Raw genomic sequence first — 17,518 nt, forward strand, 5'->3', positions numbered from 1 at the left:
TATTTTTTTCTGGGAAGCTCTTTATTTCTCCTTTAATTTTAAATACTAGCCTTGCTAGGTAGAGTAGTCTTGATTGTAGGTCTTTACTTTTCATCACTTTAAATATTTCATGGCAATCCCTCCTGGTTTAAAGTGTTTCTGTTGAGAAATCAGCTTACAGCCTAATGTGAGCTCCCTTGTAGGGAACCATTTCAATTTTGATGTGTCTTGGTTTGTGCAAAAATGGTAGAAATGCCTTAAGAAATAAAAAACTTTTGAATAGATAGAGAAACATATTAGGCTCCTTGCCTTTAGACAATGGACATTTTAAATAGTATCTAAAAGAGAAATTCAGGTCTATGACAGATTTGAACAAGCTGACTTTTATGTGAACATAAAATACAAAACATACAATACGTTAGCTAAATCTCTCGAACAGAACTGAAAGTGGAGCAAATGTAATCAATTTGTGATATTATTAAAACCTAAGGGGAGATGAAATGTCCGTTTTGGTACCGCTGGGTGTGTCTGTGTTTCTCACACCTCAAGTGTTATTGTGGACATTCCAGTGGCTGATTGCAAGATCCTGATGGTCTGCTAAACCTGGCTTTGTCCAGGCTTGTGTGGAACACACATTGGAGACACTTGGGTTTAAGAGATCTCCCTCCCTTGCATGACAGAGAGTTTTAAAGGATTTTCTCCCCTCCTCACCAACCATGCTCCCTGTCTAAATTCTTTAAGCCTTTGGACTCTGTCCTATAAAAATGCAAACACACAAGTGCACAAGGAGTCCCACTGCAGCTCCATTTGTTATAGCATTCCATTGGAAGCAAACCAAGTGTCAATCAGCAGGAAAGTGGTTGAATAAATTATGGGACATCCATAACCTGGAGGGTTACGCTTTCCTTAAAAAGAATGAGTTTTACACATTCCACTCACTGCTCTGCTTAAAACCCTACAGGGTTTCCCGTTGTATTCATGTAAAATTCAAACCCCTTCCCCTGGTCTAAAATGCCCTCCGCCAGCTGGCTACGCCTGCCGTTCTGACCCCAGGGATTGCACTCACCCCTCCTCTGTTCAGATTCAACACGATGGCTTTCTCCATCAGCTTCTCCTTGGCCGCTACCAGCTTGTTGCCACCACACGTCCTTTGCACTTGCTGTTCTCTTTGCCATGAATAATCTTCCCTGGACCAGTCTTTTTCAGCCTTAGTTATACATTAAATCCATCTGCATCCCAGGCTGCATCCCAAATCAATCAATTCCAAGCCTCCAGCAGTTCCTAAGCATCAGGCTGTTTTGGTTTGCCTGCTTGTTTTTAAGCTTCTCAGGTGATTTTCTATGCAGGCCAGCTTGAGAATCAGGATGGTTTCCAATGGTGGCTCCTCTTGAACATTTAGGGAATAATTAAATGTCACCTCCTCAGAAAAAGTATGATTACATGATTTTAAAACTAAATATTTTGTTTAGTTGAACGAGTTAAAAAAGAAAAGTATCTATATATATGAAAGCCTAATATGCAAAGTGTCCCCTTGGGAGTTCGACCGACGTGGCATTTGATTGCTCGCTATGATGTGTGCTGACCACCAGGGGGCAGTGTGGAATGAAGGAAGGCCCTGGCCAGCAGCCAGCAGCCGGGGAAGGGAGGCCCCAGCTGGCAGCCGGCAGCTGCTAGGGACCCTACCCGTGCACAAATTTCATGCACGGGGACCCCAGTAAGTAAAGATGAGCACAGAATGAAATTGTACAGGTAAAGATGGTTCGTATGATACAGCATACATTGAAAAGACAGCATAGCAATTTCAAGGGGGACAAAATTTAAATTTCAGTTTGCTCACCTGCTGTGATGTTGTACCAGTTACCTAACATCTCTGAGCCTCTATGAAAAGTGGATAGTCGTACCCGCCTTAGATTTTTAAGGAATAACGAGACCACCGATGGCACGAAATGAACACTAGGTAAATAGTATTCGTGATTGTTAATTAACAAACGGCTGGTTAAAGCAGTAAATGCTTCGTAAATTCAAAGAAAATAGAAATGTCAAGTGTCTGGGGATCAGAGAGAGTTTCTCCGAGTAGCTAGAACTTGGGCCAGTAGAGAGAATAATGAGGGTTGTGAGCGGCATCCCAGGATACAGGAACGGGAAGGACAAGCGTTCGAGTGTGTGTGGGGAAGAGGGAGTTAAACAGGAAAAAAGCGCTTGCCTGGTCAGACAGTACAGCAGCGGTATGTCAGGATGGGCGAGCCTTCTGTTTTCTGTCATGCAGCATCTTTTTGGCACTGGCATTTCCCTGAATTAAAGTGTGTAGAAGAGTAAGTCTCTGATTGGAAGCAGATTCATCAGGCAAAGAGGTTGGGGGGTGAGGGGTCAGGGGGAGGGGGCTAGGAGATGGGCTTTTGGAAAGCCATTCTCTTCAACAGGAACGTGTGTGGTCTCTTGGAGGCTGACTCTGAGCCGTGAGTTGGCCAACCTCAAAGAAGAAAGCTTGTAAGGTTTCCTGGGGACAGACCACAAACCAGCTCCTGGTGGCAGTACTCAGGGCTCCCACTGGGAGAACCTTGGGGCGAGCCCAGCTCTGTGCGACTCAACTGAGAAACTTCCAATGAAGGGACTACTGATAAAGGACTGGCTGTGGAACCAACAGGGATGAGGGTGGGGAGGGAGAGAGCTGTAGGAATCCTGAGAGGGGCTGATTGACAGGGAGTGGCCTTCTCCAGAGGAACACAGCCAACGGCCAACATCTGATCCAGTAGGGGGTGGGCTGGGGAATAAATTCCACCATTTTTCTCTTTGTGTCTGCCGTCTCCTGCAGGTGACTTCCCATTGGCCAAGTCCAAGCCAGAAGCCAGATGGCAAGGGTGTTATTTATATGCAACTCATACAGGTCAGCATCTGGGGGTGCAGAGCAGAGTGAAGAAGTGTAGAGTGCATTCTGGAATATGCAGCACAGCAAACAATCTTACACAGAAGGGGCTGGTTACCAGCCTGCAGCCCCCTTAGGAGGTCTCCCTTAGTGGGTTCCCTCCATGCCTCCCTCTCTACCCACCAACCCCACCCTTGCACATGTTGTTGGACCTTCTAATATCTCTAAAGAAATTGACAACTGGACCTTCTAGTATCTCTAAAAAAATATAGCCCAGCCCTAGGAGGGTGGCTCAGTTGATTGGAGTGTTGTCCAGTACACCAAAAGGTTACAGATTCGATTTCCAGTCAGGGCACATACCTACGTGGGGGATTCGATCCCTGGTTGGGGCATATAGGAAGGCAACCAATTGGTGTTTCTCTCTCTCATTTATGTTTCTCTCTCTCTCCCTCTCTCTCAAATCAATAAAAACATACTCGGGCAAGGATTAAAATTATATATATACACATACACACACTCTGCTCACACCATATACCTAAATTCCATTGGGATTAAAGATTATGATTTTATTTCTTATAACTAAAAGTACTAAATGAAAACCTCACTGGATATTTATATAACCCTGGAGGAAAGGGAGGACTTCTCAAAGTATGACCTCAAATGCAAAACCACAGGAAAGAGGACTGATTGCACTACATAAAAAATGGAAACTTCCATTTGACAAGAACCACCATGAATAAATTTGAAAAGTTGCCAAAAAATAATCAAAACAAATTTAAAACAATAAAATAAGAAAATATATTGTTAGCAAATTTAAGTAAAAAAAGTACTGTCTAAATATATAAAGTTCTCATGCAAATAGATAAGAATTGACCCAAATTTGGGGTGGGGGGGGGTATTAGGAAGAAAACTAAACAAATAAGGAAAAAGCTATGAAAGTAAAAATAGATGCATAGGCAAAGGACATGAACAGGATTGATTAATGAGGAAAAACAACTTGATAACAGCATATGGAAAAATGTTTACTCAATCTAAGAAATGCAAATTTAAACAAAAAACTCTCCAACTAAACTCACCAAGATTATCCTTTAAAAAAATAGTTTACCTATTTTTAGAGGTGGAGGAAAAGAGAGAGAAACATTGATGTGAGAGGGCAACATCAATAGGCTACCTTTTCCACGCCTGACTGGGGATCGGGGATCCAGCCCGCAACCTAACATGTGCCCTTGACCAGGAATCAAACTAGCAATCTCCTCCTCATGCACAGGAGGATGCCCAATTGAGTTACACTGACCAGGGCCACAGAGATTAATTTTAACTAGAGGCCCAATGCATGAATTCCTGCATGGGTAGGGTCTCTAGGCTTGGCCAGTGATCAGGGTTGGTTGGGGCCTGCCGGCAGGCTGGAGGAAAAAACAGGACAGGGTGGTGGGGGGGTAGGCGAGGAACTGCAGGAGGTTGGCCGGCTGGGGGGAGGGATGAGGTGCGGGAGGTTGGCCACTGGCCCCCAAGGAGAAAGCCAGCCCTTGGCGCCCATGGAAAGGGGCCGCATCCGTCGCGCGCCCCCCACCCCCCCTCCAATTCCCTGTCCCTCTGGGGCTCGAAGGCCCTGGTGGGGTTGGGAGAGGAGGGAAAGGGGCTGAGTCCATCACCACCCACTCCTTGTTCCCCATCCCAGCCTGAGGCCGGAAGGTTCTGGTGGGGTCGGGAGAGGAGGCAACAGTAGCCAGGCTGGGCGCAAAAGGAACGAACACTGGACGCCAACGGACACTGGACGCCAACGCAGCGCGGTTCCCCGCCCCCCGCCACCTCCTTCCCTCTCATAGTGACTGGTCGACTGGCTGCTCCGGTCATTGGGTCATAACGGTTGCTTAGGCTTTTATATATAGAGAGTAGAGGCCCAGTGCATAACATTTGTGCACTGGATGGGGGTCCCCTCAGCCCGGCCTGCACCCCCTCACAGTCCAGGACTCCAAGGGGTCCTTAGCGCTGCCGCGGAGGCAGAAGAGGCTCCTGCCACCGCCGTTGCGCTCACCAGCCATAAGCCTGCTGGCGAGCCCGGCTTCTGGCTAAGCGGTGCTCCCCCTGTGGGTGCACACTGACCACCAGGGGGCAGCTCCTGCATTGAGCAGCTGCCCCTGGTGATCAATGTGAGTCATAGCGACCAGTCGTTTTGCTGTTTGGTCAATTTGCATATTAGCTTTTTATTATACAGGATGAGAGCATTCAATGCAGGCAGGGGTGTAGAGAAAAAGGCCCTCAGGAATTCTTTAGAAAAGCATAAATTATTACAAAACTTTGAAAAGCAAATTGGCAGTTCAGTAATGAGAAACTAAAATTCACCCCCTTTAACCCCTTTATGAAAATTCTGGGAACTTTCACTTCCTAGAATCTATCCAAACACTTTGGATGCTGCTCACAGCATCCCAACAGCTCAATATGGCATATACTTTTCCAAGTTTAATCTCCCAGATATTTGCCACTCAATCAATGCAATGCCTGTTCTTCCATATGCCTGTACTTCCATGCTTCTGAGCATGTCCCGTTTATTTTCTTCTTGTAAAGCACTTCACCACCTTCTTGGTTTGACTGGTTTTGCTTACTCTATAGACTCATCCAGGTTGTGAAAAGGTCTTCTCTGATCACCCTCCAGGCTGAGGGCTGAGTTAGTTTCCTGTCTCCATGTTTCTATAACACCTGGTGCATATTTTTTACAGTTAATTTACATATTTATTTACATAGCTATTTACATACAGTTGTGTTCACCATCTTGAATTCTCTCTTGGTGGTTTTCAACTGGTGGCAATTCTGTCCCCAAGGGACGTTTGGCAATGTGTGGAGACATTTTTGGTTGCCACAACATGGGGGAAACTAGAGATGCTGCTAAGCATCCTATAATGTACAGGTAAGCCCCCCCCCAATAAAGAATTATCCAGCCCCAAATGTCAATAGTGCCAATGTTGAGAAACCTTGTCCCATACCTAACTTCTGCCTAGCTTGGCACATAAAAAGCATGCCTCCCCCCCCCCCCCCAAACCAAAACCATGAATAAGGGTAAAATGGTATTTTTAAGCCCAATTTCTACTTCTATAGAATAGGTGTAAAAGCTATGTCAGAAGTTTGCAGGGAAGATATGAAGAGAACCTGATACTCCCATCAATATTAGTTCATATTAACAATAAAGTGCATAAATAAAATTACAGACACAGGATCTTTTGGCGTTGAAATGAATCTTAAAGATTTTGTAGTCAAAACCTTTCTTTTTATAGCTGAGGAGCACCAATCTATAAAGGCTAATGATTTGCCTAGATCATTGGTATCACATTTTAGTTTCCAGTTTAGTGGCAAACCACATTTTAAGTGCATGCATAAGAAAGGAGTTAGAAACTGACTCTTTTGTAACAGAAATAATTATTTTGGAGGGTTTGGCTTGTAAATACAATTTTTATGTATATTTATAAAATGTTCTTTAAAATAGAATATTAACAGAGCGATGATTCAGTTGAATTGTTACCAGAAGTTTCATAGGGATTTATTTTTAAATTACTTTTTGGCATTTTTGCAGAAATGGGCAAATGTATTAAAATACAAAGTTAAACAAATACATTTTTCAATTGTATGAGAGATATAGTCAGAATCCAGAATAACTTAAATAGTTTGTCTTAATACAAAATACCTAAGACCCTCAAATACTAACAGGCTTTCTGGAATCTATGCTGAAAATTATCTTGTAATGAATGATTCAGTTCGTCTTCTCTGCTCAATTGCTAATACATACAATAAAATTTCTTAACAAAATATAATTCAGAGGCACCATCTGACCTGACATCTCAAATTCTAATATGTTATGGCTTTTAATATGAACACCGGTATAACCAGAATTTAAACAAATTATGGCAAATAAATTAAAACATTTAGATTTTAACATCTATAGACTTTATTAGGTGTTCCTTATACAGTCATCTGGTATGTTTAAAGAGTGAGCAATCATATAAGAGGAAATATGGTCATAACTGATTGAAGTAATAAAATCCTGAAACTAAATAACATCTCATAATTCATTGCACAGCATATATTAGATTTCATTACATCAGTATATAGCTTAGTAGTAAATTCTCCTGATGGCCATAAACCTCTAAGGTGTTGTCATCCTGAAAAATGAAGGGGAGGGAGTTGGTGAGGGTACAGAATGGTAAATCTTCAACAGTGTGGTGTGGTGTACTTTTAAGTTGTAAAGTTGTAGTGCATTGCCACCTAGTGGCAGAATTTAGTGCCTTATTCTAATAAAGAGACCTTTCCCCTATATTTCCCAGTTATCTCTCATTCACCCTTTAAGTATATTCATACCTGATACTTTAGTTCCTAAAACTTATGTCACCCAAAAGGGTAAACCCATTTGCACTTCACCCACCAGACTTTCAAGTACTTAGTGTAGTTTTTATGTTCACCTAGCTTTTATTATTTTTTCAAAAATGTTTTTATTTTAGAGAAGGGAGAGGGAGAAACATCGATTGGCTGCCTCCTGCACCACCTCCCACCCCAAGGGGAATCGAGCCCGAAACCCAGGCATGTGCCCTGACCAGGAATCAAACTGGTAACCCTTGGGTTCATGGGACGATGCTCAACCAACTGAGCCACTCTAGCTGAGCTTCACCTGGCTTTTAAATCCTAAATTCTTTGGTTATTTTCAAAGCCATACACAGGCCTATGTTAGCATCATCCTGTCTGTGAACATAGGATTATTATGACTATAGTAACTTTAAGCTTTGGCCCTGTTTTCATTCTTATTACTGAATCCTGTAGCAGGCAGAACAGCGCTTACCATGTGCCAGGAACTGTTCTGAGTACCTGATATATAATGAAATTGGTTAATTTCAAAACAACCCTCTGAAGCAGGTTCTATCATGAGCCCCGTTTTAGAGCTGAGGAAACTGAGGCACAGAAGTCAAACCATACTAATAAGTTACCCGATAAGTGAATGGATTCAGATCTGGGTAGTCGTACCTAGAATTGGCTATGAATCACTCTGTTCTTCTATCTACAGGGTGATGAGCCAAATAGGTTATAGGAATATAATACTAATCAACCATGTAGGAGATTCAGGTTTACTTGAAAAGGTCTGCAGGAAGAAACTGGAGCACTGAAATACTGGGCGGTGCTTGGTTGTCTGAGAACTTATTTCAGTACCTACTTAGGTCTGACAGGAAAGCATCCTGACTCAAAAATATTTATTCTTCAACTGACCCTTATGCAAATAGTCCCTCACTAAGATGTCTCTTAACATTGTCATCGACTACTATCTTTATCAGTTTCTATGTGGTTTATAATACTGTTCCAAACATGAAATTCAAATGTATTGCAGTCAAATCACAAACCAGACAAAATATTGAGCATATTAAAGAACTAATGGCCCAGGTCGACTGCTCAGTGGTTAGAGCATTGGCCGCAGACTAGAGTCTCAGATTCAATTCCAGTCAAGGGCACATACCTCGGTTGCAGGCTTGATCCCTGACCCGATCGGGGTGCGTGTGGTAATCGATGTGTCTGTCTCCCTCCCTTCTACTTTCTAAAAATCAATGGAAAAAATATCCTCAGGTGAGGATTAACAAAACAAAAAAACCTGTGTTTACCATAACCAAAACCTGTACATCAAAGAAAAATTTAGGCAACTCAGACCAAATGAAAAAAATTGACATGATTCAGAATAGGTGTTTCAGAAAATAATCTGAATATCAAAGAGAAGGGAGGCTCTTAGGAAATTTGATCTAATATTTTAGCAAATTTTTAAGACAATTATGTTCATGTTGCAAAAGTCAAACATAAATAAATGTGTCAACATACCTAATTTTCGTGGAAAACGAACATAAAATATGTACACACATGCTTTTGTTTTAGGAAGTTTGCCTGACACAAAACTTTCTGGTTTTGTTCTTCGAAGGAAGATCCTACCATCCACGCAGGGGCTTGTAGAACCCTGTGCAGCCTGCAGGTTCCAGAGTTCCTTTCCTACTTGCTGGGCTTCTAGGCACGCTTCCACCACAGAAACCATTTTACAGTTTAGGGGTGGCAATGACATCATTGAATGGTTTTATTATATGTATTTCTTAAAATTACCATAACCTTAAAATTTCAAACTATTATTAGTATCTAACCCTTAAAATATACTTTCTAACAATCATTTCGAAAGTAGAAAGTCTCTGGGATATGGGGAGAAAATACAATGTCTTCATATTTTTGTTTTCTAATACACAGGAACACAGATACCTTATACAGACCCATCCTGGGGCTGTATACACAATTTTAAAAGATAGGATGCGAATGCAATTATATTTTGAGAGCAGTGGCTGCAGAGGCACAACAGTGGTCTCCATCCCGGCACACCAGGGGGTGGATCCTCTCTCCTGCATTCAGTAATTTTTGAAGTCTGAGAGCCAGTCTGCTCAAGTGCAGTTGCTTCAGATAAAATGAAGTGATGGCACTTGTTCCTCGCTCCACTCCATTCCTGCAAGTTAGGCCCCAAGGCGATTAAGTATCTTGCTAATCTGCAAATGCAATATCAAGATGACTATTCTATTTGGAAGAATATTATCCCTCTCAGTAAATCAAGAAGTTATCCAACCAGTGAAGGAAATTGATTAAAATGGCTTAGCAGCCCTGGCCACGTGGCTCAGTTGGTTGGAGTGTTGTCCCATGCACCAAATAGGCTGCGGGTTCGATTCCTGGTCAGGGCATGTACGTCGGTTGCAGGTTCAATCTCGTCAGGGTGCATGTGGAGGGCAACCGATTGATGTTTCTCACATCGATTTTTTTTTTTCCTCTCTCTCATATCAATAAACATACCCTCAGCTGAGGAATAAAAATGAAATTTTTAAAAAATGGCTTCTTTTAGCTTCAGGAGGCCATTAAACACTAATTGAAGAATACCTCGTAAGTTTAAAAAGAATTTAACAGATAAGTAAATTCAGTAGTTATTAAGAATAAAGTTTAGAATTCAAAAACTCCAACAAAAGTTATAATAGATATTTATTTATATATTTGAAACCAAGATGGTTTCAAATTGTGCATTTCAAGTTTAACCAACATAATTAAAATACTGAGGACAGATGCATCCACAGATTGATTCCATGATTATTTCTTTGCCCATTCTTCTCTTTCTTTTCTTTCCCGAATAACCTCTTTCAGATACGGTTCAAGGTAGAATTTATCCTAAAGAACAAATAAAAGAAAAATATCATATGCTACTATCACCATCGCATACTGGTATACTTCAAACACTCAAGAGGTCTTAAACAACAAAAGAAAGTCATTGAAAATTTTATTTCCAACTTAAAAAAGTATTTTCTAGCAAACTAAGAACTGTCTGCTTTTCTAAAATGTAAAACCCATGAAGATAGTGTAATCAATTGCTTTGATAGGTTATGAGAGGAAAGTCTGACAGAAAAGCAAAGGAAATGAAAGCCTGTAAGCTTTTGCCTAGTTTCAATGCACAGGGGCAAGGGTTGGCTTCCCAGAGTCCTTCCTGGGAGCTAGAGCGCCACTCAGTGGGCTGATCACATGAACAGCATTTTTTCATCTGAGCAGGAAGCAGAGTGTGGAGGGAGAACACAGCCTGGGAAAGAAAAAACCTGGATATTATATATTAGAAACTTGCTTAGTGACTTTGGAACAGTCACTTCACCTTTACGTCTGTCTCTAAAATGAAGTTAACATTTGCTCTATAACCTCACCGTACTCTCTTAAGGACATTTATTTGTGACAACATTAAGAACCCTAAACATGCAAATGAATGTTTCTCTGTCTGTAATACTCAAACCTTGGTGGCCAATATTGTCAGATACACAGAAGCTGTTCTACCTCCTCATATTTTGTCCACTGCTCTTTAGGCAAGATCTGCTGCCTCATGGACAGGTCCAGGGCTCTCTTAATGCGAAACACCCTGTCGTTGTACAGGTTCTCAGGAAGCCTTCTGATGGCTTCTTCTACATCTTCATTCACATGTATTGTATCGTCTCGCATTAACCCTATGATAGGAAACAAGAGAGACTGAATATGTCTCAAAAATCAGGAATTTTTAAAAAACGAGTAAAATATCTTTATGACTTATAAACTTAAGACTTAGGTGACATATCAAGAGCTACGTATGATCAAGCTCAATGTATTTCATACATAATCATGGGTTATTTAGTGGATTATTTCTAAAATGGTACTTTGGGAACAATATACAAGCCTTTTAAAATCTATTGCCACAGAATTCACATTTTATCTAAAACAAATTTTAAAATGTCTCCCTTGTTTTTAAACACATATCAAATTGGAAAAATCTCTACTTTCAAAGTTCATAGAACTTAAATTTTAAATGCTAAGTGAAGGAGCTGGGAGAGGGAGCGCATACGAAGGAAAATGTCCAGCTACTATATTTCAAGAACATAAATTATTTCCACCTCAAACATTTAAGACAATTCCATCCCTCTCTTCTCAAAATAATTGGTGTGATTTAACATAACAATAAAATGGGACCTAACTTTAACATCTTCTAATGTACACAAGCATAATTAGCTACTTTTTGGGACCCATAATGACTCTTGCAAAAATACTACTCTCAGAAAAAAAAAGAAAAAACAGAAGAAGGAAGTGCAGACACTCACCCAGTTTATTGAATCCTGCAGCATTGTAATACCATTTTCGAATGCCCTCCAGCCACCGGCTTGATGCTGCAACTGATATTATCACACTGTTAGCTGCTGCAATTCACTTACTGTACTATATGAAAATGCTGATAGGTAAGCAACCGCTTTCTGATCGTTAACCTGTTAGAGCGTGCAAGCATAGGAAGGTATTTCCTTTCAACAGTGTATACCCTATATACTGTAGATAAAAATTCCTTATTTTATCTATGAGCAAAAGAAACTGCGGGTAAAAACAACTTGGGCAAATCATGGGAAAAAAGGTAAATTCAAACACTTAATGTACAAGACTTACGAGTACAATTATTGCCACTCAAAGGCAAGCGTGCCATTCCTGTATGTCTCCCTGCAACTATCGGAATTAAACGGGTGGGGGATGGGAAAGAAACTCAGAACTCAATTATTTGTAGTTTCAGAAATAGATGACAGGTAACAAATTTAAACTTCCCTTTTAAAGGGAGTTGGTGTTGTAAGAAAAGAAGGCGACATTTCAGGATAGGGTGGCGGTCTAAATGACCCTCATCCTCCAAAATTTGTATTCTACATTACCTTTTTATTACTTGGCTACCCTCTTTAGAACCACATGTATTTCTGGGAGGGTTCTGATACCATTACTTAGTCCAGTGATGGCGAACCTTTTGAGCTCGGTGTGTCAGCATTTTGAAAAACCCTAACTTAACTCTGGTGCCATGTCACATATAGAAATTTTTTGATATTTGCAACCATAGTAAAACAAAGACTTACATTTTTGATATTTATTTTATATACTTAAATGCCATTTAACAAAGAAAAATCAACCAAAAAAATGAGTTCGCGTGTCACCTCTGACACGCGTGTCATAGGTTCGCCGTCACTGACTTAGTCCCTTAATATTCAAAAGGATCAGCAAAAGAAGCCCATTTTCCACTCCCCAAGCTTTCCACCAAGGGAATGGATATTTGAAAACGGATGAGAACAGGTCATGCTAAAACTCCTTGAGGAATAACATGATAGTGCCTGAGGTTTACAGGAGAAATGTGGTCCAGAAGGGGAGGTAGAGAAAGCTTACGATCGCCTTGAAAATCTTGTCTAGGGTTAGCCCCTTGCCAAGCAAACTCCTCTTCCTCCAACCCCGCCTTGCTCCTACTCCTCAGTACATCAGAGCACAAGGCTTCGGTAACTCTCCTTGGAAACCAAGCACCAGGGATAACGTGGCTTCTAGCAAAACAAGTACCAGAGCCAACAATCTACAAGCACACCTACTTGTAGAAAATCACTGACTTGTGAGCGTACTAACCGGTGACGGTGAGCATGATTACCATGCATCCAACACTTATTGTGTGCCCAGCACCGTCCCATCTGCTTGACCCGGATTCGCACGCCTGTCCCTGAAAAGGGGGAACAGGTCTCACAGACGTCACCCCGCCCGAGATGGACGCCAGCCAGGTCGACTGAGCTCCAAACACTGCGCCGGGGCAGAGCGCCTTCAACATTCGCAAAGTTCAGTTAAATACTGAATTCTCAAGCGTCTCCCCCAACCCCCCAAAAAGCTCAATGTCGCTTAGGCTGATGAACAGCTTCACGATGACTGAGGGCCAGGGAGAGGGACCAATATTTTTTTCAACAGCGACCTCAATTTCCAGCGGTTCTCAACCTGTGGGTCGCGACCCCTTTGCGGGCAGAACGACCCTTTCACAGGGGTCGCCTCAGACCATCGGAAAACACATATATAATTACATATTGTTTTTGTGATGAATCACTATGCTTTAGTGATGTCCAATTTGTAACAATGAAAAGACATGCTGCATATCAGATATTTACATGACGATTCATAACAGTAGCAACATGACAGTTAGGAAGTAGCAACGACAGTAACTTTATGGTTGGGGGGTCACCACAACATGAGGAACTGTATTCAAGGGTCGCGGCATTAGGAAGGCTGAGAACCACTGAAACCGACAGAGGGCAGAGATGAGCAACAAGAACAACAAAAAAGCAAATAAAATTCTATTTGGCGTTCACGTTCTGTTTTAAATATTCCGGCAACTTCAGTTTCCTATTCAGTAACAGATATGTCTGCCTCGGTGCCCACCACGCACCCAGATGTCTTCGAATCCACAGACCACGCCGACGTTGCCGACAAGGCGGACTCGAAGCTTCCCGTCCCCTCGGCTGCCCTCCCTCCTCCAACTCCCGGTTCGGGAAGCGCGAGGGGTGCAATGCCGCCTCCGGCCCCCTTCCCTCCGGCCACTCTGCCTCGGTTACCCGGGTCAAGGGCAAACCAACACCCTTCTCGGGACCAACAGATCTGTTATTGGACAGAAAACTGAAATGACCGGAATATGTAAAACAGAGCGTGAACATCAGATGGAACTGTGCCTTTCTGTTGCCGCTCTTGTCGCTCATCCCCGCCGGAGCGTGCCCCGCGCTCAGGCACCTGCGGGCACCTGGCTCACAGGCAGCACTCGGGTCCTGTGGGCTGAAAGTCACCCAGTGACGTCCTTGTGCCCTTGAACTCTAGTTCTAAGGCCAAGCGGAGGGAATGCCCAGCGCAGGCAGATGGGACCCAGCGGTGCCCGAGACGCCGCGGGCACCTTCACCAGCAGCCGGTCCGCACCCCAAGCCCCTCGGCAAGCCTGGCTGGGGTCGCCGGGGGGCAGGCGGAAGGCGGCCTTCGCGCTGGACCGGAGCCGCCCCTTCCCTTCTGCCGCGGAACCGGCCACGCAGAGAGAGCAGAGGGAGAGACGCAAGCTGCTGCGAGAATGAAAGGCTGGGCGCAGCGATGCCCAGCAGTTAGGACACCAATTACCTACCGGCAGGCCGGCTCGCCATTTTGACCCGAGACTGAAGCGTTGCCTACTGGGTAAGTCCAAGAGGGCGCGCGGGGTCCAGTGCGCAGGCGCCTCAGCTCTGGGCGCGAGGCTCGGGAGGCCGCTCGCGCAGGCGCAGTTCCCGCGGCGACGTACGGTAGCTGTCGTGCGGGCCATTTCGTCGGCGTCCTTAGCAACGGAGTAAGCCGGTGTATGACGCGCCCGGTTCCGAGAAGCATTCCGCGTGACGTGATGGGAAAACCCCAGGGAAGGAATGAGGGCTCCGGGGCTGTAGCCTGGGTCCTGTTAGTGACGCGCTGTGAGACTTGGGGCGATATTAATCGCTCCCTTGGGCCAAGCAACGCGCTAAGCATGGTCTGGGCATATTCTCGTTCAATTCTCTCATTTAATTCTAATTCTTAAGTACTATGATTATCTCTATTAGAGATAGGAAAAAGCATGCTCAGAAGAGTTGGATAAATTGTCCAAGGACACACAGCTAGGAAGAATCCAGATACAACTTCGGGACGCCTTCATTCCAGGGCCATCTGCCACACTTCTAATCCAGAAGACACTAACCCTCTCTGGCCTTCAGCTTCTCCAGCTGAAGATCTGCATCAAACCATTTTAGTACAAGGTTAAAGGTTGGTTCAGGGGATGGGGGGGGGGGGGCGGATTTAATGTCAAATCTAAGCTGTATCGCAGAATTTGCATGCAACTGAGGTAAAAGCAAGTACACTTTTAAGGCTCAGCTCCAACATATTCAGTTTAGGGCATAAAAATCTAGGGACATAAAAAAATCAAGGGAGTTAGTATGACTGGTGCTTATTCAGTTATGGTGAACTACCATTACTACTTTTTTTTTCTTTTTGACCATGCTCTGGCCAGTTTTATTAAAGAAAAATTTCCCATGATTTACTTTTCACCAGTCTGTTCTGGCATGAGTCTAATGATATCAGAACCACCTGGGTCAATGATAGCCAGTGTGCATACCATAGCTTTTTCCACACGCTGCGCCCGATTCAATATTATTGCCACTGTGGTGATGGACACCAGTCTTGGCCAACATGGCATAGTACTCTATTTTAGATTTCCTCAAGGGCCCAGCTGTTGTTGGCGAGGATGACCAGCTTCGCTTTGCCTTGTCGGATTATCTTCAGTGTCTGCTTGTACCCCAACCCGTACTTTCAACTTTTCATAAAGAGTTGTGGAGCCTAGAGTTGATCGACTCCAACGATTTTTTCGTCTTCTTTGCGGCCACCATCTTCTTGCCTCAAGTGTGGGACGTTCCCCAACCAAATGCAGCCGCCAAGATGGCCGGGGAGTGAGAAAGCTCTTTTTTTCTTTTTTTAAACATATATTTTTATTGATTTCAGAGAGGAAGGGAGAGGAGAGAGATAGAAACATCAATGATGAGAATCATCGATAGGCTGTCTCCCGCACGCCCCCCACTGGGGATCAAGCCCACAACCCGGGCATGTGCCCGACTGGAATTGAACCCAGGACCCTTCAGCCCACGGGCCCATGCTCTATCCACTAAGCCATACAGGCCAGGGCCCATTACTACTTCTCGGTCAGCTAAGGCTGCCATAAAATATTGTAGACTGGGTAATTTCAAAAGCATTTTTCTCACAGTTCTGGAAGATGGAGACCCATCAAGGTGTCCGCATGTCAGTTTCAGGTGAGAGCTCTTTCTGTGGCTTGTAGTGGGCTGTCTTCTCACTGAGTCCTCACGTGGCAGGGAGAGAGCCACCTCTGGTGTTTCTTCTCTGTAAGGACACTAATGCCCTCATGACCTCATCTAAACCTAATTACTTCCAAGAGGTCCCATCTCCAAATGCCATCACATTGGGGGTTAGAGTCTCAACATGTGAATTGTGAGGGGGACACAATTCAGTCCACAGCAACTACCCAAGAACACCTACTCTTGTTTTTTTTTGGTCTTGAGACCCAGGACAGTAGAATCCATCTCGTAAGTTCAAAAGGTTAGACCTAATCGTCTTAGTCCATTCCAGTTCTAAAATTCTGTTGCCTTCTCTCTTTTTCCTTGTGCCACTGCAGTTTCTCACGTCACCTTCTATGCATAACTAAATAAACACATACCTAAATGGTCAGAGAGATGTGAAGACATGCAGTACATGTGTACATTGGCACATTGCCTTACAAGTTCTCAGCAACTCCTGTCCCTTCCTCCTTACCTCGTAAGCTTCAGTGGCAAGAGAAGGAAGATCTTGTGAGGGGATCTGATACCCAGGACTGTCACAGAATCCAGCTCCTGCAGGCATTAAATCTTGAGTGCCTGGATGTTTGCTGGGATTCATTAGGGTTTTTTGTTGTTGTTGTTAATCCTCACCAGAGGACATCGTTCCATTGATTTTTAGAGAATGGAAGGGAGGGGGTAGAGATAGAGAAACATCAATGTGAGAGTCACATCAATTGGTTGCCGGGGCCAGAGATTGAGCTTCAACCAAGGTATGTGCCCTTGACCAGAATGGAACCCAGGACTCTGCAGTCCAAGGGCAGAAGCTGGTGGTTTTAAATCATTTGAAGTTTTGGGACTATTCAGTACATCACCAGTAACAGGAAGGCCGATATACTTGGCCCTGCCCAATTACAAATTTAATTTCTCCGGCGGTCCCCGGACATCTAACACACCGCAAAACACTGGTGCCTAACAGACACAGGTGTAAAACACTATTATTTCTCCCAATTCTGAACTGAGCCAGTAGTTTTGCTCCATGTATCAGCTGAGGCTGGAATACTCAGATAGCTTCTGCACTCATATGTCTGGCACGCAGTTGGCATGGCTGGAACGGCTGAGAGTTGGCCAGGAATCACTGTACACCAAGAGGATAAGGCCCAATCTGCAAGGGCTTATCAATCTTCCACTTCAGAAGCTTGATAATGTCCCATGGACCAAATCGCACTGGCTCAGTTCCATCCTGGAGGAAACTATGTGAGTGCAAACACCAGGTGTGATTCCCTCGGGGTCCCCAGTGTTAACATTCTGTTCAGTCTTGAGAGCGTAAGGCAGATAAATGAAGTCATGATGCCTCATTTTCCAAAGACTCACACTCACAGGTTAAATCATTTGCCCAGGATTACACATCTCAATGATAAATGTAAAAAAAGTCTCAATTTGTTATAAATCTTTGTACACAGACAATAAGTCAAAAGTTTGTTCTGACCTTTTACTGTCTCAT

General features: G+C 43.5%; 1 protein-coding gene across 1 annotated transcript; it reads right to left on the reverse strand.

The window, feature by feature from the left end:
- Positions 1-9,848: 9,848 nt before the first annotated feature.
- On the reverse strand, positions 9,849-14,397 carry UQCRB (ubiquinol-cytochrome c reductase binding protein). Its single transcript, XM_081111237.1, has 4 exons — positions 14,319-14,397; positions 11,488-11,559; positions 10,697-10,863; positions 9,849-10,048 (listed from the first exon to the last, which is right to left on the reverse strand). The coding sequence occupies exons 1-4, from the start codon at positions 14,335-14,337 to the stop codon at positions 9,971-9,973; spliced, it is 336 nt and encodes a 111-aa protein (XP_080967363.1). The 5' UTR covers positions 14,338-14,397; the 3' UTR covers positions 9,849-9,970.
- Between the last annotated feature and the right edge of the window lie 3,121 nt (positions 14,398-17,518).

Source organism: Myotis nattereri (assembly GCF_964212035.1).
Source record: "Myotis nattereri genome assembly, chromosome: 17".
NCBI lineage: Eukaryota > Metazoa > Chordata > Mammalia > Chiroptera > Vespertilionidae > Myotis > Myotis nattereri.

Coding starts and splice junctions, on each gene's coding strand:
- UQCRB (XM_081111237.1), bottom strand. Junction 10,864..11,487: donor TGCAGGATTCAATAAACTGG/GTGAGTGTCTGC, acceptor TTCCTATCATAG/GGTTAATGCGAGACGATACA. Junction 10,049..10,696: donor AGTGGACAAAATATGAGGAG/GTAGAACAGCTT, acceptor TTTGTTCTTTAG/GATAAATTCTACCTTGAACC.